Here is a 24,057-nt window from a genome sequence, read left to right on the forward strand (position 1 = left end):
GGGACGACATCATTATTGCCATTGTGTTTATTGATCTTCTGTGAGGCTCTCATTTCCTCTGACCCTTTGTGTGCTTTTTTTTCTTTCTGCCTAATTTGATTTGCGGTTATATACTTCTTTCCGAGAGACTTTAGTAGAAAAATCCCAAGGACTTATTATTATGTGCAAGATACTCTCCCAGGTACTGTGGGAGATGTGGGAGACACGTTTTCTGTACTCAGGTTGCTTATAATCTAGAGACACTGGTGATAAGGACTTAACTCACAATGTGTTTTAAGCCCACAGAGGAGTGTTGGAGTGAGAGCTGTGAAAGTGTAGAGGGGAGTGATCAAATCTTGTACACATAGATGAGAGAACAGGGTTCTCAGAATGACTGAGATTTAAGCTGACCCATGGCACGGTTCTGCCAGCCCCCCTTTACTGTTGTCTCCCCCACTCCCTCCATACTTTCATTTTCTTTCTCTTTTCTACTTGAGGTCAGAGGTAACTTATTATGCTCAGAGCCTCTGAATCACTTTATTAGCTGAGACTGGAGTATCTGCCCTCCACCCTGCCACCGGAGAGGCAGCATATTACACATTCATTATAGTGCTTTAGCTATAACTTTAGGAATGACTGGGAATTTTCTCCCTCATTTCCATTTTGACTGGTCATTTGGTAGATGTGAAATTATTTTGCAAAGCTTAAAAACCACAGTAAGAAGTAACTATAACTAAGTAAGAAGTAACTATAAGTATCAGAGTTACAGAAATCTGCATCACACTGCTCTTTTGGTAAATTCCCTTTAATTAAGAGGAAAAATAAACACAGTTCTCTTATATGTCTTGTTGTGTTGCAGTAAATTGGCTGGATCACAGCCGAACATTCAGAGAACAAGGAGTAGATGAAAACGAAACGTTGCTGCTTAGACGGAAGTTCTTTTACTCTGATCAGAATGTAGATTCAAGAGACCCTGTGCAGCTGAACTTGCTTTATGTTCAGGTACAGTATTTACTGCTCAGACACTGAGGTTGATGAGATTGCAGGAAGCTCCTGGCTGTATCTTGTGGCGAGCAGGAGGGCGGCGCTGGCTTCTGCCACGTTTATGGCATCGTTTCCAGCAGGCATTGCTCCTGGGTCCAAGCATGTGTTTGGTTGTGGTGCAGGTTGATATTCTGGATGAGCAGCTGACCATCCGGAGTAGGGCCTCCCTATGGCTTCCCAGATTGTGACCTGGTAGCCAACACTGTCCCTCTCTGCCGGACTTTGAGAGACAGCTGTATTTCACTTCACTGGCTCACCACTTCAAGTGCACTAAAGGTTTCTTAGCTGACATCTTAGATTGCAAGAGAATATTGGTCAGAAAATCAGGACTTCTCATTAACTGGAAGATATCCTCTCAATAATCTTTCATGTGGTTACCCTTAAGTAATTGTTAAACTGACAAGCCATTTGACATGTCTGAGTTTCCCAGTGTGAAGATGTGGATTGTACTGGATTGTCCCCAAGGTTGCTTGTGGCTCAGGGAAAACATCATCCATCTTTGTCCTCTCCTGCCAGCTTCCTTTCTTCCTTTCTTTCCCTCCCTCCCTTTCCTCTCCATATTTATCCTTCTATCTGCCCATAGAAATAATGTGGAGGTTGGCAAATTACAGTCATGCCTTTTGCCTGTACTTGTGAATAAAGTTTTTTTGTAACACAGCTTATGTATTCAAGTATTACATATTGATAAATCCCCTTGAGGGTTATGCAGTTGTTATACATACCTTCTGTGGCTATTCTCGCATTCCCGTGACAGAACTCAGTAGTTGTGACAGAGACGGTGTGGCCCAGGAGGTGTGAAATGTTTACTGTTTGGCCTTTTGGAGAAGTTTCCTGACCCCTGACTTAGTGGATGGAAGGATGGCATGGAAAGAGGGCTGAGAGGAAAGAAGTGGGGAGGCCAAAAGGAGAGAGATAGCAGGGCAGTGTAAAGATGCTTGTTGGCTTAAGGCTCAGAGTGATAGCTGAGAGTGTCCATCTTTGGGTGATTTGGGGGTCATTTAGAGAAAGAAAGGCAGAAAGGAGGGCAGGGGAAAACAACAGCAGTGATGGATGGAGAACTGGGAGGAGGAGGAGTTCAGACACAGCAAGCTCCCCATTTTAGGATGCATTCGCTTGTCCTTTCCCCTGCTGTCTTGAGTATTGAGTTCTTGTCTGTGTGTGTGTGCGCCTATCGCCTTTCTTTCTCTTCTTCTATTACATTGGTCTTTATCTGGGGATGGGGGTTGGGTTGATTTTACCTCTAGATATTTGATTAGCTAGCTTTATGATTTAGGATTATAAAAAGTACACTGAATTTGTCTTTTGGCCTCTTTGAAGCTGATCATTTCATATGAATTTCCTTGGCCTCTTTTTATAATCACTTCTGCCTTTCTCAGTTGTCGTCAGACTTTGCTTTTGCTATACCGGACATCTCTAATGTTTTCCATCTACAGGCCATTTTGGACAAAGGTTTGTTTTTTTTTCGCCTTAGTTTTCTCCCATGTGGTGATCATCCACTGTGTCCTGCACATGTCACCGTGGGTCGGCTGGCACTGTCCCCTGCTCCACAGAGAGAGTGTGCTGGGCCATGGGAATGTGTCAGTGGAGAGAATGCGTCACTCCCCCAGACCTCTGATGTTTTTCCTCCTTCTTGTGTTTCAGGCTCGGGATGACATCCTGAATGGCTCTCACCCTGTCTCCTTCGAGAAAGCTTGTGAGTTTGGTGGATTTCAAGCCCAGATACAGTTTGGACCTCATGTGGAACATAAACATAAACCTGGATTTTTAGAGTAAATGACATTTTGATTTTCTTTTTTTCTCTTTTCTCCTCTCTTCTTTTCCTTTCACCATTTTTTTTTTGAGCTAGGTATCTAAGATCATACCCTAATTTCATCATTTGTGAGAATGCTAGCTTTTCTTCAATCAAGTAGATGACCAAATTTGCAGATTTTGGGGAAAGCAAGATAAATTGAGAAGTTTTTCTTGCTGAATAGAAATTCATTGATCTGTGTCCCCCTCCACCCCCTTTTTTTTTCCTTCTACTTCATCTTAGTGAAGAGGAAAGTTAAAAAAAAAATCCACTCCAGTAGGGCCATGGTGTGAACGCCAATGGGGGAGTAAGGGGGAGGGACATGAGCTTTCCTGTAGGATGTGCCAGTCAGCATGAGATGTGTCCAGTAGGCCATTCATGGTATTGTGCCTGTCTCTTATACACATCTAGATGTGTATAAGAGACAGCCCTATGGCTTCCCAGATTGTGACCTGGTAGCCAACACTGTCCCTCTCTGCCGGACTTTGAGAGACAGCTGTATTTCACTTCACTGGCTCACCACTTCAAGTGCACTAAAGGTTTCTTAGCTGACATCTTAGATTGCAAGAGAATATTGGTCAGAAAATCAGGACTTCTCATTAACTGGAAGATATCCTCTCAATAATCTTTCATGTGGTTACCCTTAAGTAATTGTTAAACTGACAAGCCATTTAACATGTCTGAGTTTCCCAGTGTGAAGATGTGGATTGTACTGGATTGTCCCCAAGGTTGCTTGTGGCTCAGGGAAAACATCATCCATCTTTGTCCTCTCCTGCCAGCTTCCTTTCTTCCTTTCTTTCCCTCCCTCCCTTTCCTCTCCATATTTATCCTTCTATCTGCCCATAGAAATAATGTGGAGGTTGGCAAATTATAGTCATGCCTTTTGCCTGTACTTGTGAATAAAGTTTTTTTGTAACACAGCTTATGTATTCAAGTATTACATATTGATAAATCCCCTTGAGGGTTATGCAGTTGTTATACATACCTTCTGTGGCTATTCTCGCATTCCCGTGACAGAACTCAGTAGTTGTGACAGAGACGGTGTGGCCCAGGAGGTGTGAAATGTTTACTGTTTGGCCTTTTGGAGAAGTTTCCTGACCCCTGACTTAGTGGATGGAAGGATGGCATGGAAAGAGGGCTGAGAGGAAAGAAGTGGGGAGGCCAAAAGGAGAGAGATAGCAGGGCAGTGTAAAGATGCTTGTTGGCTTAAGGCTCAGAGTGATAGCTGAGAGTGTCCATCTTTGGGTGATTTGGGGGTCATTTAGAGAAAGAAAGGCAGAAAGGAGGGCAGGGGAAAACAACAGCAGTGATGGATGGAGAACTGGGAGGAGGAGGAGTTCAGACACAGCAAGCTCCCCATTTTAGGATGCATTCGCTTGTCCTTTCCCCTGCTGTCTTGAGTATTGAGTTCTTGTCTGTGTGTGTGTGCGCCTATCGCCTTTCTTTCTCTTCTTCTATTACATTGGTCTTTATCTGGGGATGGGGGTTGGGTTGATTTTACCTCTAGATATTTGATTAGCTAGCTTTATGATTTAGGATTATAAAAAGTACACTGAATTTGTCTTTTGGCCTCTTTGAAGCTGATCATTTCATATGAATTTCCTTGGCCTCTTTTTATAATCACTTCTGCCTTTCTCAGTTGTCGTCAGACTTTGCTTTTGCTATACCGGACATCTCTAATGTTTTCCATCTACAGGCCATTTTGGACAAAGGTTTGTTTTTTTTTCGCCTTAGTTTTCTCCCATGTGGTGATCATCCACTGTGTCCTGCACATGTCACCGTGGGTCGGCTGGCACTGTCCCCTGCTCCACAGAGAGAGTGTGCTGGGCCATGGGAATGTGTCAGTGGAGAGAATGCGTCACTCCCCCAAACCTCTGATGTTTTTCCTCCTTCTTGTGTTTCAGGCTCGGGATGACATCCTGAATGGCTCTCACCCTGTCTCCTTCGAGAAAGCTTGTGAGTTTGGTGGATTTCAAGCCCAGATACAGTTTGGACCTCATGTGGAACATAAACATAAACCTGGATTTTTAGAGTAAATGACATTTTGATTTTCTTTTTTTCTCTTTTCTCCTCTCTTCTTTTCCTTTCACCATTTTTTTTTTGAGCTAGGTATCTAAGATCATACCCTAATTTCATCATTTGTGAGAATGCTAGCTTTTCTTCAATCAAGTAGATGACCAAATTTGCAGATTTTGGGGAAAGCAAGATAAATTGAGAAGTTTTTCTTGCTGAATAGAAATTCATTGATCTGTGTCCCCCTCCACCCCCTTTTTTTTTCCTTCTACTTCATCTTAGTGAAGAGGAAAGTTAAAACAAAAAATCCACTCCAGTAGGGCCATGGTGTGAACGCCAATGGGGGAGTAAGGGGGAGGGACATGAGCTTTCCTGTAGGATGTGCCAGTCAGCATGAGATGTGTCCAGTAGGCCATTCATGGTATTGTGCATTCATTGTATTGGTTCAAGTGTATCGCAGGGAGAGGATAACGGAGAGGCTTCTTTGACCCTTGTCCCCACTTTCACTTTGGTGGAAAGTAATTGGGACCAGTATATGCCTTTGAGTAAGAAGAAAAGTTAACTTTTCTTCTGGTGCCAGAGAATGCCTGGCCAATATGCTGTTTGGTCTAAACTGAGTTGTTAACCCCGCAGAAAGCAAACCTCTGCCCTTGGGTTAGTGAATCCCAGGGAGCCTTTACAAGGTGATGCTGTGTCCTGCAGTGTGCCACACATTGTGAGTCTGAGGCTGAGGATGGCTCTGAGCAGTTCCTGCCACCTACTTAGTTCTGTATTCTCCAAATGAGTCATACAGCCGGGTGTTCCTCAGGGCCCGCTTTTACCCCACTCGTCTGGCTTCCTTCCTCAGGAGCCTCAGGAAGCGTCCCCTTCTGTTCAGCCACCTATCGAAGGCCGTGTGCACAAGTTCCTTTAGCAGTTTCCACATTCCCACCTTCTAGCCTCACAGCTGGCCCCTCAGATACAACTGATGTCATCAGCCTGAGGATTATGGCCACGGATATTGAGGAATAAACACCAAGAGCTAGTGAGGCCTCGGAGGAAACAACATTCTGTTTCTGTTTTTAAAGTGCCTGGTGACAAATAGAAAATGGAGGGAAGATTGATGAATCAAAAAAATGGAAATAAAACGTTTACCTGTTTTTAGACTTTTGTAGCCGTGAATTTTTATGTCTCCCTGGTAGGAAGGAGATCCGAATGTAGCCATTCACTGGGTTCTTATATTGATGACGATGCCACCTGGGTCATTTTATTAGCTCACTTTCTCCATAGCCCTGGGGCAACTAGTTCTCAGGACTCCCTTGTGAATTGAGAACATAGTATTTTATTTGATAGATACGGAAGAAGCAGGAGAGAGAGAAGTGGCTTATTCACAGTTAAAGAGTTTCTCTGCAAATAGCTTCTGACTTCTAACACCAGGCTCTCATTTTGAAAGGCATTCCTACTTTCAATGAAAGGCAAAGTTGCCCCTTTTACTGGTCTCCCACTATGCAGCAAAGGTACTGAAAACTGGGATTACAGGGTGCTTTGGTCTGTTTCCTAGTATGATGGATCGTACCAACCAAATCATCGTGAATGTTCCTGTACAGCTGACTGCCTGTGTCGAGATTACAAACTAATATCAAAGCATTGGTACTGGTCTTAAAAGTACATACTGCAGTTTGTGGTCCTATTGAATGCTACACACTCACACTCCAGCAGCAGTATTCTTCTCTTAATAATCTGAGACCACAAGAGTTAAGCAATTGCGTTGAGTTCGTTTCTTTTTTTTCTGAGATTATAATATCAAGTTTATGCCTGTAGTGGTACCTGCACCCTTATTCAGATTCCAAATTAAGGTAATTTTGCCTGGTGGCAATTATTTTTCCTTACGAATTTGATTTACTTTTTAATTAGGCCAAATTAGGTAATGAGGCATTTTTACTTAATGTAGATATTTAATTGTGTACATTATTGCTTATACCATGCAGGTAAAACTTCTTGAGGATGTAAGTCCCTTCTTAATTAAAACAAAACAGTGAGGCCACATTTGCTGATTTGTGAGTTGGATAGCCAGGTCCTGTTTTGGCCTGGGCTGTCCCTGGTGACTGACTGGGCTCTCTTTTGCAGCCTTTAGATCTTTCCCAATCTAGCTTTCATATGTGTGATCTGCTTAAACAATTTAGGGTTTTAAAATAATAATGGGAAGGTTGGACTTGTGACAGCCATGCTGAAGATGCAGCCCCCAGAAATTTCAGTTACGTAGTTTCTGAGGTGGGTGCATAGGGATGTGAACGAGGGCATATCTTTTAATTTTTTGAAAATTTTCTTAGCATTTTTGCTCAGAGTTGCAATATGGACATTTTTATGAGATTCGCTTTGAACTTTCTTCAGACTCTCCAGTGATTTCTGGATTTGGTACTTCAGTGAAGGTACTCATTTACAATAATGAAAATCATCAGAGTCTGAAAGATTTTCAGAGTTTCCAGGGATTTAAGGATGATTTAATATATCCATCTACTCTATTGATGGGGAGAATAAGTGCTAGAGAGAGAGACAGAGACAAGGCCCAGAACAGTCAAGGGCGGGGAGGCAGAAGAAAGCCAGAATCTCCTAGACTGAGTCTGATATGCTTTATCTACATGACAGTTTTCCTCAGGTCACCTTCAGAGGGTCCTAAGAAGGGACATTTTATTGGTGCATGAAGTAAAAACGACACATAATCTAGTAATCAGGTATTTGCTTTATGCTTTTCTGTGTTCAGAAAATGCTGGCAGAAAATAGGCCGTGTGATGTGAATTTTTGTACAAATGTGTGGGGTTCATGTGAAATTTTGTTACCTATGTGTGAGCCTGGTGTTTTTCTTTAACTCATTGAGGCCTTGCAGATGTGTTTTATTGTGCCAGGTATAGAGAAAATATAAGGGAGATATTATATACTAATTCCTTGCTGTTTTTGAATCTACAGTCTGTGTGGCAGATAAATATATGAAATGGTTATTATGCAGAACCAAAACTTGGCTCTGATCATTTCAACAAAGTCCAACTTTTTAACTGTATTTTAAATGCAGGATGGTCTATTCAGGAAGTTGAAAGTTGCAGTGTAAACTATGCAGATTACTATGGATTGTTTCTAAAAAGGTGGGAAGAGTATCATGCAAGTAGCAATGTTGATTAAAGAAATTGACAAAGTAGAAGGGAAATCTAAAGAAGAATTAACTCTTAAAACAGCAACAACAAAACATAATAATGACTAATTTCCAGACCCTTAAAAACACTGTGGAAAACTTTAAGAAGTGGTCAGAGTAAAAGCCTTCTGTAGACTATATTTTATTGGAGAAGATGAGAGTTACTGGTAAACTTCAGATCTTAAATCAAGTATACTTGATAAAATTGAAGGTGACTCTAGGTGACAGATATAGAATGTTCGATACACAATGTTTCAACATTGTGCTATGTTTGGAATTTTTCATAATAAAATTGTTGGGAAAAAAATGAAGATAGCCTGAGAGAATATATATAGACTGTATATGGAAACAGTGAAAGAAACCAGACTTCACAAGTTCTTTAATAAAATTTTAATTACTGGTCAAACCAAACAAGAAGAAATAATCCATATAGCTTTCAAGCCAGTAGGGGTAGGAGGGAAGAAATGCAGATAGCTTGACCGTTAAAATAGGAGATGTGCAGGGTGGCTTATGGAAACAAAGTGAAAAGAAGGTCTGGAATAAGATATGGTAAACACTTGTAAATATATTAGGTATCATACCAAATGTAAGTAAATGAAATGCAGCAATTAATAAACAGAGATTCTCATTGAATGGAATTTTTTTTTTTAAGTCCAGCTCTATATTATCTCTGAAAGACACACTTTTAGACAAAGAACAGAGAGAATGACAGAGGAAAGTTTAAATGCATTGAAACTGATATGCCAGGAAATTTCTACTTACAGTACACAAAATAGACTCTAAGGCAAACAAAGCATAAGTCGAGATAAAGAAGATTATAAAGATAGAAGGACTAATTTATCAGGATACTAAATAATTGTGAACCTGTATATGTGCCTAACACTGCCTTAAATGTATATAAAGGAAAAATAGACTGTATTGCAATAATTTCAGATATGCAATTTTAGTGAAGTAATTTAACATACTTCCCTCAGTGAATGATTAGTAGAACAAGATCAAAATAGAAGAAAGAAAATATTTAAAAGAAAATAATGAAATAAAAACCACAGAGAATCAATAAAACCAAAAGCTGGTTCTTTGAAAAACTTGATAAACTTTGGGTAAATGTGATCAAGAAAAACAAAAGAAGAAAAAGGCAAAATAAGGTAAAGAGATATTAAAAAGTGGTTGAGAATGTGATAAACTAGGAAAATTTAGAAAAAATTGATAATTAGAAAATTGAAATAAATCTATAATCTTGAAAGAAATTGACTTATCAGTTTAAAATATACCAATCAAAAAACAACAAAATAAACAGTAGGCTCCGGTTATTTCAGAAAATAAAAAAGTAAAGGTCTTCACCTTAATTTGAAACTAGCAGAACTGCAATACCAAAATGAATACAGACAATAGAAAGCTTTTAAATTGAATATAGATGTCTTGCTCAAAAAAGTTAATCAAGTATTAACTAAGTCCAGCATGACATATGTTCATGCGTAAGTGCAAGTTAGGACTAAATAGTGTTTTTTTAAAGGAGGCAAAATTCATTTATTTAACAAATAATTTGTTGAGTGCCTTCTACGTGATAGACACTAGGCTACTGGAGATACAGCAGTGAAAAACACAGTCAAGCATTTCTGCCCTCATGGAACTTAAATTCTAGTGCAGAAAGGCAGATGAGAACTAATAAGTAAGTAAAATATATAATATATTAATGATGCTGAATGCCAAGATAAAAAGACAGAAAAAGGGAATAGGGAGTTTGTGTATTTTAGGGACTGAGAGAGAACTTGACATTTTAGAATGGAATACGAAGAGACACATCTAAACAGTAGAAAACGTGTTTATATAGTTTACTATGTTAGATTTTTTTGAAAAAACACTATATGATTGTCTTAATTGCTGGAGAGAAAGAATTTGATAAAATGAAATAATCTTGATGACAAAAAGAAAAACTTCATGGCATGCCAGAAATTCATGAAAACCTTCTTGGTCTAAACAAGTATGATAATTAATAGTTTAATATTAATTCCTTTTAATGTCCAGAAGGATGCCTGCAATCAATGCTTCTTATCAACATGATACTAAATATCCTAGTGAGTGCAATAAGGAAAGAAAAAGAACTAAACCATATCAGGATTAGATAAACAAAACTGTCATTAGTTGCAGGTGATAGGATTATCTACATAGATAATCAGTCAGTCTACAGAGAACCTTGCTGGAATTAACAAGACTTTTAAGTGAGGTCTTTAGGGGGGGAAAAATGTGTAATAGCAAATAGCATTCCCATACAAATCAACAAAGAGGAAATATAATTGATAAAAGGGAATTACCTTTTATAGTAGTTACAAAGAGTATAATTTACCTAGGAAGACAGCTGTCCAGTGATCTCCAAGATCTCACCAATAAAATGATAAAATTTTTTTGAAGAGCATAAAAGGCAGTCTGAGTAAATGCTATGCTATTGCTATGTTAATGGGTAGGAAGACTTGATATCAGGTAAAGTACTTCTACCGAAACTTATAGACTCAGTTCTATTCCAGTCACTTACGTAATAATGAGAAAACTTATCCTTAAAATGGACATCTCAATAAAGCTGCTAAAATTAATATGAACTAGTCAAGGCTCAAGAATGGTAAAGGCTAATTGAAGATATATGAAGGACTCATACAACTACCACAATTTTTTATAAAGATAAAGTAATTAAAACACTATATTAGTGTCATAAGGTGATACAGTAATTCAAAAGATTGATAAATCTACCTTTATTAAAATTAAAATATCTTATTAGGAAAAGACATCATCAAGAGTAAGGCTCCAAACTGGAAAAAGAAATTTACATATCTGCAATGCATACTCCAGGATCAGATTAATATCCAGAAGATATTAAAAAAGAAAAAAATATCTGAGAAAAAGATCACCCAGGATATCAGTAGGTACTTTAAAGAGAAGGAACTATAGTTGGCTCATAAAGACATGAAAAGATGTTTAACTTAATAAGTGATTCAGAAAATGCAAAATCAAAAGGTATAGAGCATTTCATATCTCTCAAATGGGCATACATTTAAATGTGTGAAGACACCAAGGTTCTTTATAGAGGAAACAAGGTATTTCAGAATATGAATCTTTTTATTTAAAAATATATACACAAAGAGAAACCGGATGTATTATTGTTTATAGACACAAGAAGTTATAGGAAGATATTAAAATACCTGTGGAAACTAACTTCAAAAAAGTGGTGGCCAAGCACAGTGGCCCACGCCTGCAATCCCAGCACTTTGGGAGACTGAGGTGGGTGGATCACCTGAGGTGGGGAGTTCAAGACCATCCTGACCAACATGGAGAAACCCCGTCTCTACTACAAATACAAAATTAGCCAGGTGTGGTGGTGCATACCTGTAATCCCAGCTACTTGGGAGGCTGAGGCACGAGAATCACTTGAACCTGGGAGGTGGAGGTTGCAGTGAGCCAAGATTACATCGTTGCACCCAGCCTGGGCAACAAGAGGGAAACTCCGCTCAAAAAAATAAATAAATAAAATAAATGGCTGCCTAATAAAGAAAGGATATGGGACTTCCACTAATTCTGTAATCTCTACTTTAGTAACAGAAGAGAAGTAGCAATCATAAAGCAGATATGGCAACATGCCAACATGTATTTCTCCTTGGTGGTAGGTATATAAGTTATAAAGCATATATTTTTCTATAATTTGAAATGTTTCACACTCAACTTTTTTTTTTTTTTTTTTTGGAGACAAGATCTCACTCTGTCATCCAGGCTGGAGTGCAGTGGCGCCATCTCAGCCTCCACCTCTCTGGCGCAAGCAGTCCCCTCACCTCAGCCTCTCAAGTAGCTGGGACTTCAAGAATGCACCACCACGCCTGGCTAACTTTTGTATGGGGTCCCAGTTTGATGCCCAAGCTGGTCTTGAACTCCTGGGTTCAAGCGATCCACCCTCTTCAGCCTCCCAAAGTACTGGGATTACAGGCTTGAAACAGCACACCCAGCTCACTGAACCTTTTTTTTTTTTTTTTTAAAGATGGTTGCAGTATCTGGGCTTGAAGTGATAAAAGCTTATATTCACCAAAGTTGGATATTTAACACGTGGCAAAGGCAAAAGTAATAGGCACTGGAGGCCAGACAGAAAGGTTCCATGACTCTGCGTGTTACGGGAAGAAATGGTCCAAGGGCTGAGAGTGGGCAGGAAGGTCACAGGCTTAGGAAACCTCTCTCATCCTTGACTCCCACAGCCCCCTCTTCCTGTTTGGGAATTCCTCGGAAGTATTTTACTGAGAAAACAAAGCGACCCAGGACATGAATCTTTGTTGAGAAAGAATTCACAGTGGACTTGGAAATTTTCCCCCACAAACTCAAGATAATTCTACTGTCAACAAGCAAAGCTTTTGACCCAGTAGGAGGTCTTAAACCAGTTTTTCACTTGGCCTCTGTTCAAACACATATTCCTCCTTTGGAGTTGGTCATCTGTGTGCTTTTGTCAGAATAATTTGGCCCTTGATTCTCGGTTTTCAAACTAACCAAAAATCTGGCATTTCAACCTCTGTTTTCATCAGCTGTCTTACATTATATTCTTCACCACCATCCTCCCACTAAATTAAAAGTAAAATGCAGTAAAAAGCCACTTGCGTACTTCCTCCCTGTGAACTTCTGTCTTGTGTTTGTGACAGCCCGGAGCTCTCCTATCCTCTCAGTTTCGGAGGTAGCGAACATTGAGTAGTGTCTGTATTGTTTCCTCCTAGCTGTCTTCTGAGGTTGGTGCCTATCTCCCTAACTACTTTGAAACTCCAGAACTTTCAAACCAGGAACCGCTGAAGGTATCCAGCCCTGCGCTGTCTCTGAGTTCCTGGGCAGTGGCGTGTCCTTATATTAAAGGACATTTGGATTGGTTCAGGATGACAGAACTGCTGTGTGACCAAGATAGGACTTCAAACCCATTTCCTATGTTTCTGCCATGCTGCTGTGGTTTGAATGTGTTCTTTCCAAAATTTGGGTGTTGCCAAAGTGATAGCGCTAAGAGGTGGGGCCTCAAGACATGATTAGGTCATGAGGACCTTTCCCTCATGAATGGGATTAAGGCCCTTAAAAAAGAGGCTTCACGCAGCATTCAGCCAGCTTGCTCTTCTGCTCCTTTGCCTTGTGAGGACACAGCCTTTCTTCCCTCCCCAGAGGATGCCACCCGTACCAGACAGCTGAACCTGACAGTGCCTTGACCGTGGACTTTCCAGCCTCCAGAACTGTGCAGAAATAAATTTTCTGTTCTTTATAATTGAATTATAAATTATAGAATTAAGTATAATTAAATATAATTAAAAAACCAGTCATTACCCAGTCTGTGGTATTCTTTTGCAGCAGCACAAACTGACTAACAAACTGTTTTCCCTTTCCACTTTTTCTTGCCATTCTGAGCGTTTCCCAGCTCACTCAGTGCTTCCCTCTGCCTGTATTATCACCGTACTTAACCAGAACTTTACTGCTACTCGCAGTTGCAGACATTTTGACCTTTGAGTCTGGATTCAAATCCAAGTGTGTCTGAATCTGTAATTTGAGCTTTCAGCCCACTGTGTCAGTGGTTCTCCAACTTCATCTGATCAGAACTATCTAAAGGGCTTATTTAAAGATGCCGGGCCTCACCCCCAGAGCCTCTTATCCAGCAGGTGTGGGGTGAAGCCTGAACACTGGCATTTCTGTCACATTCCCAGGTGCTGCTGATGCTGCTGCTCCTGGGGCCACACTCTGAGAACCTTATGTGATACCAGATTTGACATGTTGTTGTTAATCATTTGGTGATTCAACATCAAGGTTGGAGTCAGGATCCTGGGTGTTCCAGCATCCTTTGGGTGATGCTGTCCTTATTGTACCTCCACCATCCCTCCCCTCTGTTCTTCCACCCTGTGCTGAGTGGACACTCCGCTGCTTTGTTTGTATGTTCATATGGATTCCCTCAGCTCTCACAAATGAGGCGACATCCCTTGTTTTCAATTCGCACGAACGATAACACTCATAGGTTGGAAACCTCTGCTTTTCAAGTGATAAAAACCAACTTAGAGAAACGGTGACTTCCCTGTGGTCATGCAGTGACTTGATGGCAGCCCTGGGACAGATAACAGGCAGTTTACGTTTCCCCAAATCATAGCTGCCTCCCTGTGTACTTGTAACTTACGGCCAGACTAGGAAACATCTCTGAAGCTTCTCTTTTGTAATTACTTGTAGAGGCAGCTTAAATTTTACATAAGAAAATGAGGTTTGATTATGTACACACAATGGAATAATATTTAGCCTTAACAATGGAGATGCTGCCATTTGTGACAACATGGATGGACCTAAAGGACATTATTATGTCCTCTGAGTGAAATAAGCCACACACAGAAATGAAAATACTGTGTGGTGTCAGTCATATGTGGAACCTGAAAACATAAGAACTCAAATACATAGAAACAGAGAGTAGGAAAGTGGTTACTGAGGGTGGGAAAATGGGGAGATAGTGGTCAAAGGGTACAGAGGCTCAGTTACATAGGATAAATAAGTCTAGAGGCCTGATGTTCCTTATATACAGCATGAGGGCTATACTTGATAGTATTGTATACTGGAAATTTACAAAGAGTAAATTTTAGGTACGTTTACCCCACACATAAAAACTGTGAGATGATGGATATGTTAATTTGCTTGACTGTAGAAATTCTCTATGTATATTATATGAAAACATCACATTGTGTAGTTTAAGTATGTACAATAAAATAACAAAATTGCATCTCATCCTTCAAAAAGCAGAAAATGAGGTTTTGGTGACATCTGTATTTGAATCCAGATCCTGCTCCCCTAAATGTGTTAAATTCCTCTTCCCTGATTCCACCGGCTTCTGGGCATTTCTATAAAACTCAATGGCTACCACCTGGTCTTCATTATCATAATCTGATTATTATCTTATTCCACAGAGTCTGAAATACTGATCACGTGGGATGTTGTTTGACTAAAGGGTAACTTGGAGGGGTCAGGGTCTGTGGTAGCCCAGAATATGGTCCCCAGAGCCCACGGATGAGACAGCGTGTGGGCTGTGGCCCTGGGCAACTTAGCATCACTGAGCCTCAGAGTCTGTGTGTAGAATGGGGTGTTGGCTTCCCACGGCTTTTGTCAGTACTCAGTTAATCTGCTAGTGCTTGTAAAGCACCTGAAACAGGGTTTAGCCTTCAGTACATGGCAGCTGTTTTAATTGCAGAAACACTCTCTCTCCATCTGGTTTGGACTATTAGTTGGATAATCCAAAAAGTCATTTAAAATGTAGAATCATAACAGGTGACATCTACTGCTTGAAACCCATTATTCTAACTGTGAACTTATACATGTGTGGCTAGTGTTTTGATGTAGGGCTAAGGTTTTTTCTTGTGTGAATCTCCTGATTGGATTTCTACAGTGTCTTGCATGAACCATGCATAATGCATAATCTGTGAGGGAATTTAAAGACAACCATGAAGCAATCTGAGGACAGAATAGATTTCCATGATATTTTTCCTTTTCAGTATTTAACAGTTGTCTCATCTATATGTCACTTAATACATCTTATGACTATTACCTTTAGGAAGAATGCAGTAGCTCAATTTTTGTACTATTTCAGCAGCTCATGGGCTGTATCAGTATGTCACATAATCATGTGCTATCCAGGCAGCTGCAACAAACTGGAGAACAAATACAGTGGACTTGACCAGAGCAGTAGTTGGGGTTTGTGAGAGAGGAGTCTGTCGGCTGCAAACTTTCAACCTCTCATGGATCTTAGAGAGTCTTCTAGAGATTAGTGTACTGACTTTACTGTTATTATGACTGCATTCAGAAAGGGCCATGCTTAAAAGGCTGGCAGTAGAGTTTGGCAGAGAAGTGAGTTCTCAATGCACAGTTTGTAGATGGCTGCCCTTTTAAGGTGAGAACATTTAAGGAGACAGTGGGAGGGATTTTGCTTGGCCAGAACTTGCTTAGTTAGGAATATTTCCAATCAGGTTTGACAGTCTGACCCATTTTTTCTCCGACAAGGCTGACAGATTGCACTTGTATACGTGTCCCAGATGTTAGGAGCCTTCCAGACTCAGGTTTGGTAATCAGAACAACAACTGAGCTGGAACTACCGCGCTGCTGGCTGGCAGGCCTTGATGACACCCTGCCTGCTCCCTCCTGCTTTGTGCTGAAGTGGCGCACATGACTGATTTACTGGGGAAAATACACGCCACACACATGCACACACCATTCATATCTTAAAATGGTTTTTAAATTCCCCACAAACCAATTCTTGAAACCTCAGGGGTCACACCTCTAGTGCACCTTCTGATGTTGTTTTCAGTAACTCCTGAAGACTGCATAGGAGGCAGATTCAGATGGGCTGGTTTGGCGGAGTTTGAAAGAAGGGAGCTTGCTGCAGTACAGGACTTTCTTGCCATAGATGGTCAGCATATTCTACCCTGCTGGTCCCCTGGACACCACCATCTGGTATTCTTCTAGTGACAATCATTGCTCTGAGAGGGCTTGACATGGAGCCCTTTTTGGGCGCTTTTGCTACCCTTAACCGCGTCTCTGTTGCTGATGTAGGAGCCACTACCTAGAGGCTGGCAGCAGCGGTTCTCTCATGATACCACTTCCTTATTTTAAATGGGCCGGTGAGAAAGCCTGAAGCAGCTGTGTGTTCAGGTGGACCCATTCTTGTTCTGGGAGGTCAGAGGCTCTCTGCTACTTACTCACAAGTCCTGTGCCTTCAGCCAAGTCTTTACCTCTCTGAAACTCAGCTTCCTCTTTGGTGGTGATGGTGCCTTCCAGCTGTCTCTGAATCGTTCATTTTTGTCCATGAAGTTGCTTAATGATAATTTTAATGTCTAAACTGCTGCAGATTAGATATTTCTTAGATCCCTCCTGCTGACGAACTTGGAATCTCTCTTTTTTTCTTATTAGTGAAATCATACAACTTTTCCTTCGTGAGTGGCTTCTTCCCCTTAGCACAGTGTTTCCATGTTGTAGCATATTTCGGTACTTCCTTTAGATAGAAATGATTTTCCATTGTATGGAGAAACCACATTTTATCCATTAGTTGATGGACTTTTGAGTTATTTTCATCTTTTGGCTCTCATTAATAATGCTGCTGTGAACATTTGTGTGCAAGTTTTTGTGTGGAAGTGTTCTCATTTTTTTCTGGGCATACATCAAGGAGTAGAATTGCTGCATAATATTTTAAGGAACTATCAAACTTTTCTTTACAGCAGCTGTACCGTTTTATATTCCCGCCAGCAGTGTATGAGGGTTCCAGTTTCTCTATGCCTTTGCCAACACTTGCTGTTGTACATCTTTTTTATTGTAGCCCTCCTAGTGGGTATGTATTGGTATCGCATTGTGGCTTTTTTTACATTTTCCTAGTGGCTAATAATGTTGAACATACTTTCATGTGCCTATTGGCCATTTGTATCTCTTCTTTGGAGAAATGTCTGTTCATGTTCTCTGCCCGTTTTTAATTGAGTGTTTGTCTTTTCATTATCAGTTAAAGGTTTTTTATATATTCTGCATATATTGCAATATATTGCAATTTCCTCATAAATAATTTGCAAATATTTTCCCCCATTCTATGGATTGTATTTTCACTTTCTTGATGGTGGTATTTGCAATTTAAAAGTTTATAATTTCGAAATAGTCCTTTTTTTTTCTTTTACTACATGTGCTTTTGGTATTATATCTGAAAACTCTTTGCCTAAATCAAGGTCATAAAGATTTACTCCTGTATCTTCTTCTGAGAGTTTTATAGATTTAGCTATTACATGTAGGTCTATCATAGATTTTGAGTTAATTCTAGTGTATAGTATGAGGTATGGGGTTCAATTTCTGTCTTTTGCATGTGAACATCCTGTTGTCCCAGCACCAGTTGTTTAAAAACGTATTCTTTCCCCACTGAATTGTCTTGGAACCCTTGTTGAAAATCAGTTGACTATAAAGGTGAGGGTTAATTTCTGGACTCTCAATTCTGTTCTGTTGACCTGTGTATCTGTTCTTACATCATTACTGCACTGTCTTTATTACTAGAGCTTTGTAGGTAAATGTATTTCTTATATCTCTTTTAGTTTATTATTATGCCCTCCTTTTCACCATTACTACCAAACTATTTATTTTTGAAGAAGCTAAGTTATTTTCATAGAATTTCTTGTGTTTGGGTTTGGCTAATTGTATCCTGATGGTATCATTGAACATATTCCCCTATTCTTTTTGTAAACCGTTATTTAGATTTAGGGATTCAATTAAATTCAGTTTTAATTATGTATTTGCTTATTCTTTATTGCCAAGAATACTTCCTAGGTGGTGCTGTATACTTCCTTTTGTATCAGTTGGAAGGCATATATTATCTGGTTATCCTACTTTGATTAATATTGAAATTGATCATTGGGTTTAGATGTTATCAGAGCGATCAATCTGTTAAAAAGTTCCTGATCAACTTGTTATTTTTTTGTCTTACAGTCATTGAATTTGCTTTGATCTATCAGTTATTTCAGTAAGAGTTGTATAATGATGATTTTGGACTTCTTTTATTTTTTCTACATTTATTAGCTGTGATTCTTGCCCTCATCAACATTTAGAAACATCAGAATAAATACTTGTTTCTTTCCCCTCATTTATAATTTTCGGTACGAGTTGGGACCATAGCAATCTCTTAAGGTGACCATGATTTTTTAAAAAAATCTTTGTAGATATTAAATATCTGCGCTTTAACTTACTGCAATCATCCTTTTTCTGATGCTTAAATTGTCCCATCACATGGTATTAATTATATGATGTCTGGGATTTGCATCGGAATAATCCAGGGGAGGTCAGTGGGATGGGGAAATAGATGAGTCATGATTGGCCATGAGTTGATAACTGTCGAGGTTGGATGGATGGGTTTATTACTTTGTTCTCTCTTTTTCAATATACAGTTTTAAATCATCCAATTTTTGGCTAATGGGAATTCATTGATACTGGCTCCAGTATTATCTTGGTAACTTCCTTGATTCAAGCCACAAGAAGTCCCAGGAACATTTTATACATTTCCTGCCTCAGACCAAGAGTCAGTGATTTATCTGAGACTTGGTTCCTTTTAGTGGAAATGGTATTTAGAAGACCACCTGGCCTAGGCACCAGCAGGGGTGGTGGGGGCACAGGGTGCCATCAGGTTGTTCTTGCTCCTGGCCTTTAAAGGGGATGTAGCTAGAAAATGTTTTTCAGGAAAAGAAAAATGAATCAGGTACTCAGGCCGGTATTTCCAGTTCAAATAAAAGATGCAGAATGTTTAGCCAAGTCTTTTTGCATTTTGTTTATTTTTGTCTATTTTATGCTGAAAAACTTGGTTCCTAACAACAACCATAATTACTCATTTTCTTTATCCTAGTTATATATAACATCCTACTTATATATAGTGTAATGTCCTAATTTTATTGTGTGTGTTTATGTATAGACAGGAGGGAAAGTAGATGTTAATTTGAAATACTAATATTTTTACTAACAAATCTACTATGGTTTATTTTGTCTGTAATATCCTACGAGGGATATACAGTCAAAAGACTGTTTTGCAAAGTTACTTGACATAATTATTCTCCCTGTAGTTATGCTGTCAACTTGATAGACGGTTTTAGTTTGCTTTAGATTTTTAGATGTTGCTTTTTTTTTTTTCCCCCGATTTCATGTGGTTCTAAAGTGAAAACTATAATATAAGAAATACAGAAGTTTAGTTTCCATCCTTGTTCCCTTCTCCTTGTTTTTCCCCTCTTCCACGGAGAACCATTTTTATTAGAACTAGGTTTATCTTTGTATTTTTTTTAAATATGTAGACAATAGAAAATAATGTTTTTAAAATAAGTATCTCCTTCGTTTCTTACAAAAGGCAGCATACTATATACTCTTGTGCTCTTTTTTTTTTTTTTTTTCACTGCACAATAGATCCTGGAAATTCTTTCTTCTTTAAATATGTTAGTTTGACCTTTTCTATCATAGTAGTTTTATGTCCGTGTCCTTATTCAAGTGCATCGTAGGATATAGCAGTCTGTTATTAATTACTCTGTAAAATATTGGGAGACTTAGTGAGTTAACTGTGAGTTTTATTAAATGTCTTTGCTTTGCTTCTCATCATAGAACATGATAAATGCCTTGCCTTTTTCAATGTCTCTCTCTTAGTCTGAAGGAATTCCTGCCCAAAGAATATATCAAGCAGAGAGGAGCTGAAAAGAGGATCTTTCAGGTATTGGAAATGTACAGAACTTTATTATTCTCCTCACTCCCCATCCTCATTTATTAGTATGAGGGGGCCTCTGCGCATAATGGTTTTATACCTCGTGCCTGTACTCTTATATAATAAATGATTACTGACTCAAGAGTAAAGAAGCTGACAGTTCTACTTTGGGCAGATTTATTATCTTAATCCATATTTTCTTGCTAAAGGTTACCTAGCCCTTCTGAGAAAAATGTGCGTACATTTAATTTCAAAGGCATTATCTTGGTAACATTGAAACAAGGTGATAGACCGTTAACATGCACTGAGGAAGGATCTACAAGTAGCCTCTTTGTCCTGAGATTTGTTTTTAGAAACTGGAATTTGGAAATTCGCGCCTTTCAAAAATCCAGGATTATTCTAAAAATCAGAGACTTGTCCAGTCTACACAACCAGTAAGAAAAGCCCTAACACAAACTGTGGCGTGCAACACTCTAAGGAATCCAAGATACCAAAGTCGTCTTTGATCCTGAAATGTAAATATAAATTAAAATACAAATTTCATGCATATAAAACATACTTTTCTCCAGTGTTGTTTCTGAGTACTATCGTGTACAGACATGTATTTACCCTATTCTTTAGAAAATTATACTTTTTTTTTGAAGCAGAGCCAAGACGGAGTGCAATGGGGTGATCTCAGCTCACTGCAACCTCTGCCTCCCGGGTTCAAGCAATTCTCGTGCCTCAGCCTCCCGAGTAGCTGGGATTACAGGCATGTGCCACACCACCTGGCTAATTTTTGTATTTTCAGTGGAGATGGGGTTTCACCATGTTGGCCAGGCTGGTCTCCAACTCCTAATCTCAAATGATCCACCCACCTTGATCCCAAAGTGTTGGCATTATAGACATGAGCCACCACACCCAGCCAATACCTTTTGGATGGATGTTAGAATGACACCTCTCCTGAGAAGAACATTTTTCTTGGTATCATTTAAAGTCTTGGCCCTCAACCATTTGGGACGTGGAGTCCTTTGAAAATGTGATTGCGGTTATGGACCCTGTTCCCACCACACTGCATGTGTGCGTGAATTGTCGTATTTAGTTGTGAAGTAATGTGGGCTACTTGGGCTCAAACTCTGGTTTGAAATCCCTGCGTTAGAACTTCCTGTGTGCTCTGATCCTTGGTCAGCAGTTGCCTGTGTCATGGAGGGGTCTCAGACACAAACATCACTTAATGATCATTCCTAGCCACTATGTCCATCACGTACAATAACTACCTCTCTCTGCTGGCAGAGATGCAATAACTGGTCCTGGCTGTTGTCACTTTTGCAGGAGCATAAGAACTGCGGAGAGATGAGTGAGATAGAAGCCAAGGTCAAGTACGTCAAACTTGCACGGTCCCTCCGCACATATGGTGTGTCCTTCTTCCTGGTGAAGGTGAGTTGGGCAGAATGGGGAGGGTGTTCACCTCGGCCACTTCTTTTTTCTTTGATTCAAGCATTTGCTGTTAAGTGTGGTTTGTCCTGCTCACCCTGCTAGCATTTGCGGGTGGAACATCTGGCTGGTGCTGACCTGCGTTTAGCTGCACCACAGCCATGAGGGGTATGACGTGCGGGCTGGTGAGTGAGCCCTGCTGTCCAGGAGCCCCTGGGCAGCTGGGCTTTGGCTCAGATCACTGTCAGGGCTATAAAGTCCCTGAAGGAGTGAGTTCACTTTTCCTTCTTATTCCTTCTCCTGACAATGTTTCATTTATGACCGTCAAGAGTCCTGTGGACTAAGTGAAGGCTCTTCACCACTGCAGACCAAATCGAATTCATGTAGTAAATATGATGCTTCATTTGTATACTTTAAGACAGGACTTGGGATTTTACGGCCTTCAGGTCTGTTTTCATGGGAATTTTCTGTTCTCCTACTAGAGGATAAGAGGCGTGTCTTTGAAACTGCACCTGCGAGCAAGCCCAGGTTGGCCCTTGATGGCTGTCATCTTCACTTGACCGACACCTCTTCTGGTTATCTTTGTTACCCCTTTGCTTTTCCTAACCTCAGGGAAATGATACTCTCTTTAGTTGTCTAACTATTAGGTTTCACATATTTCTACTTGTTTTGCTTTGGCCCCTTTGGCCTCTCGCCTGGGGCCCTGGAGAAAGCTCTGACTTCAGGGAGTCTTCTTGTGTTGCTTTCAGCAAGTGGGAGCAAACCAGCCGTGTTGCGGCTGCCTCCAGGGACTGAAGTTGGAAGGACAAAACTGACCAGACTAGGAAGGTGTTTCTCCCCACAGCCAAAGAGAACTACAAAAGAAGAAGTTATATTGTCCTCTAAGATATTTTTCTTGACTCCACTCCTCATTGGAGCAAGCTGCCTCATTTGGAGAGAGGAGATAGCAAGAAGTTGTGTGTCAGAAAGCCATATGCTGCATGCTGATTAGTTATTAATACATCAACCAAACTAGCTCTCAGTTTTACACCCAGAATCGCTGTGGCCTTTGCAATGAAGAAAGTATATGTCAGTGACCTTGTTTTTAAGAAAAATAATTGAGAGGTTGAATCTTTTACGTTTAGTGGCAGTTTTAAAGTATCATTGAATATTTGAATGGCACTGATGCCATCTAGGTAACAATGACTCCACTTATCAATATTAATAATAACAGCAATAATGTTTAGTAAACAGCCATCCATCAAGCTTATCTCATTCAAACCTATCAACAACCCAAGGGCAAAACTACTATTAGTATCTTCTTTTTGTTTTTGGAGACGGAGTCTCACTCTGTCGCCCAGACCGGAGTGCAGTGGCGCGATCTTGGCTCACTGAAACCTCTGCCTCCTGGGTTCAAGCAATTCTCCTGCCTCAGCCTCTCAAGTAGCTGGGACTACAGGTGCATGCTGCCACACCCAGCTAATTTTTTGTATTTTGGTAGAGACAAGATTTCATCATATTGCCCAGGCTAGTCTTAAGCTCCTGAGCTCAGGCACTCCACCCACCTTGGCCTCCCAAAGTGCTAGGATTACAGGTGTGAGCCACAGCACCCAGCCTTACTATCTTCTTTGTATAAGTGAGAACACACAGGCCCAGCTAGATCCAGTGATTCAGCTGGGGCCATAAGGCTAGTAACTGAAGAAGCCAGGACTTGAGTTCAGGTCTCCCTGATTCACAGATGGTGTTCCCAGCCTCTAGCTGTACTGCCTTAGCTGGAGTGACCCCATTTGAGAGGCAGTCACCTGCTTCCACCGTTCTAGCTTCCCATCTGTGCCCTGAACACATGGGGAGATCTGCTCATTTTAGAAATTGTGCTTTTCATTCATTATTGTGAAGGGCATCCAGTAGTAAATGAGCTCCAATGCCTTGCAGGGACAAAGATTAAACAAATTTTCATCATGTCCACTGCTAATGGCTTCAATTTCCATTTATTTTCTTGAGTTTCCCTGTAGTCCTCCCAGTATTAAATTCATCTCTTACATTCATATCGTCTTCCATTAATACCATCAGGCTTCACACACAGTCAGTTTCAGCGATGTGCTTGTATATAGGTTAGTAAATTTAGGATAATAAAGAACATAAAGAAATCTGTAATTAGGAAGAGAAGTTGAACACCAAATTGTAGAAAAAATCAGTTTGTTCTCCAGCGACAATTTAGAACCTAAGAAAAATCGGTGCATGGTCACTAGGATAATTTGAGAGAGAGCAAAGATCTTCTCGTTATAGCAGGGTCTTGCAGATTTGATCAAACCAAATCTCCATTTACAAAATTACTTAAGGCACAACAAGAACATGAGAGACCTTTTTTCCCTTCCTTCGTTACTCTTTCCTTCCCTCTCCTCTCTCTCTGTCTTTCCCTTCTTTCTCTATATTTTTTTAAAAATTGCATCTCTTTGAAGAGAAGAA

General features: G+C 40.0%; 1 protein-coding gene across 1 annotated transcript in view; it reads left to right on the forward strand.

Moving 5' to 3' along the window:
- TLN2 (talin 2) overlaps positions 1-24,057 on the forward strand; it is a 294,008-nt gene that overhangs the window by 102,490 nt on the left and 167,461 nt on the right. The window contains exons 7-10 of the mRNA XM_011967667.1: positions 839-981; positions 2,665-2,792; positions 20,145-20,208; positions 21,511-21,615. Of these exons, the coding sequence (XP_011823057.1) occupies positions 839-981; positions 2,665-2,792; positions 20,145-20,208; positions 21,511-21,615 (440 nt within the window). The remainder of the gene's footprint in view (positions 1-838; positions 982-2,664; positions 2,793-20,144; positions 20,209-21,510; positions 21,616-24,057) is intronic.

This window comes from Mandrillus leucophaeus, unplaced genomic scaffold (assembly GCF_000951045.1).
Source record: "Mandrillus leucophaeus isolate KB7577 unplaced genomic scaffold, Mleu.le_1.0 Scaffold12, whole genome shotgun sequence".
Taxonomy (NCBI): Eukaryota; Metazoa; Chordata; class Mammalia; order Primates; family Cercopithecidae; genus Mandrillus; species Mandrillus leucophaeus.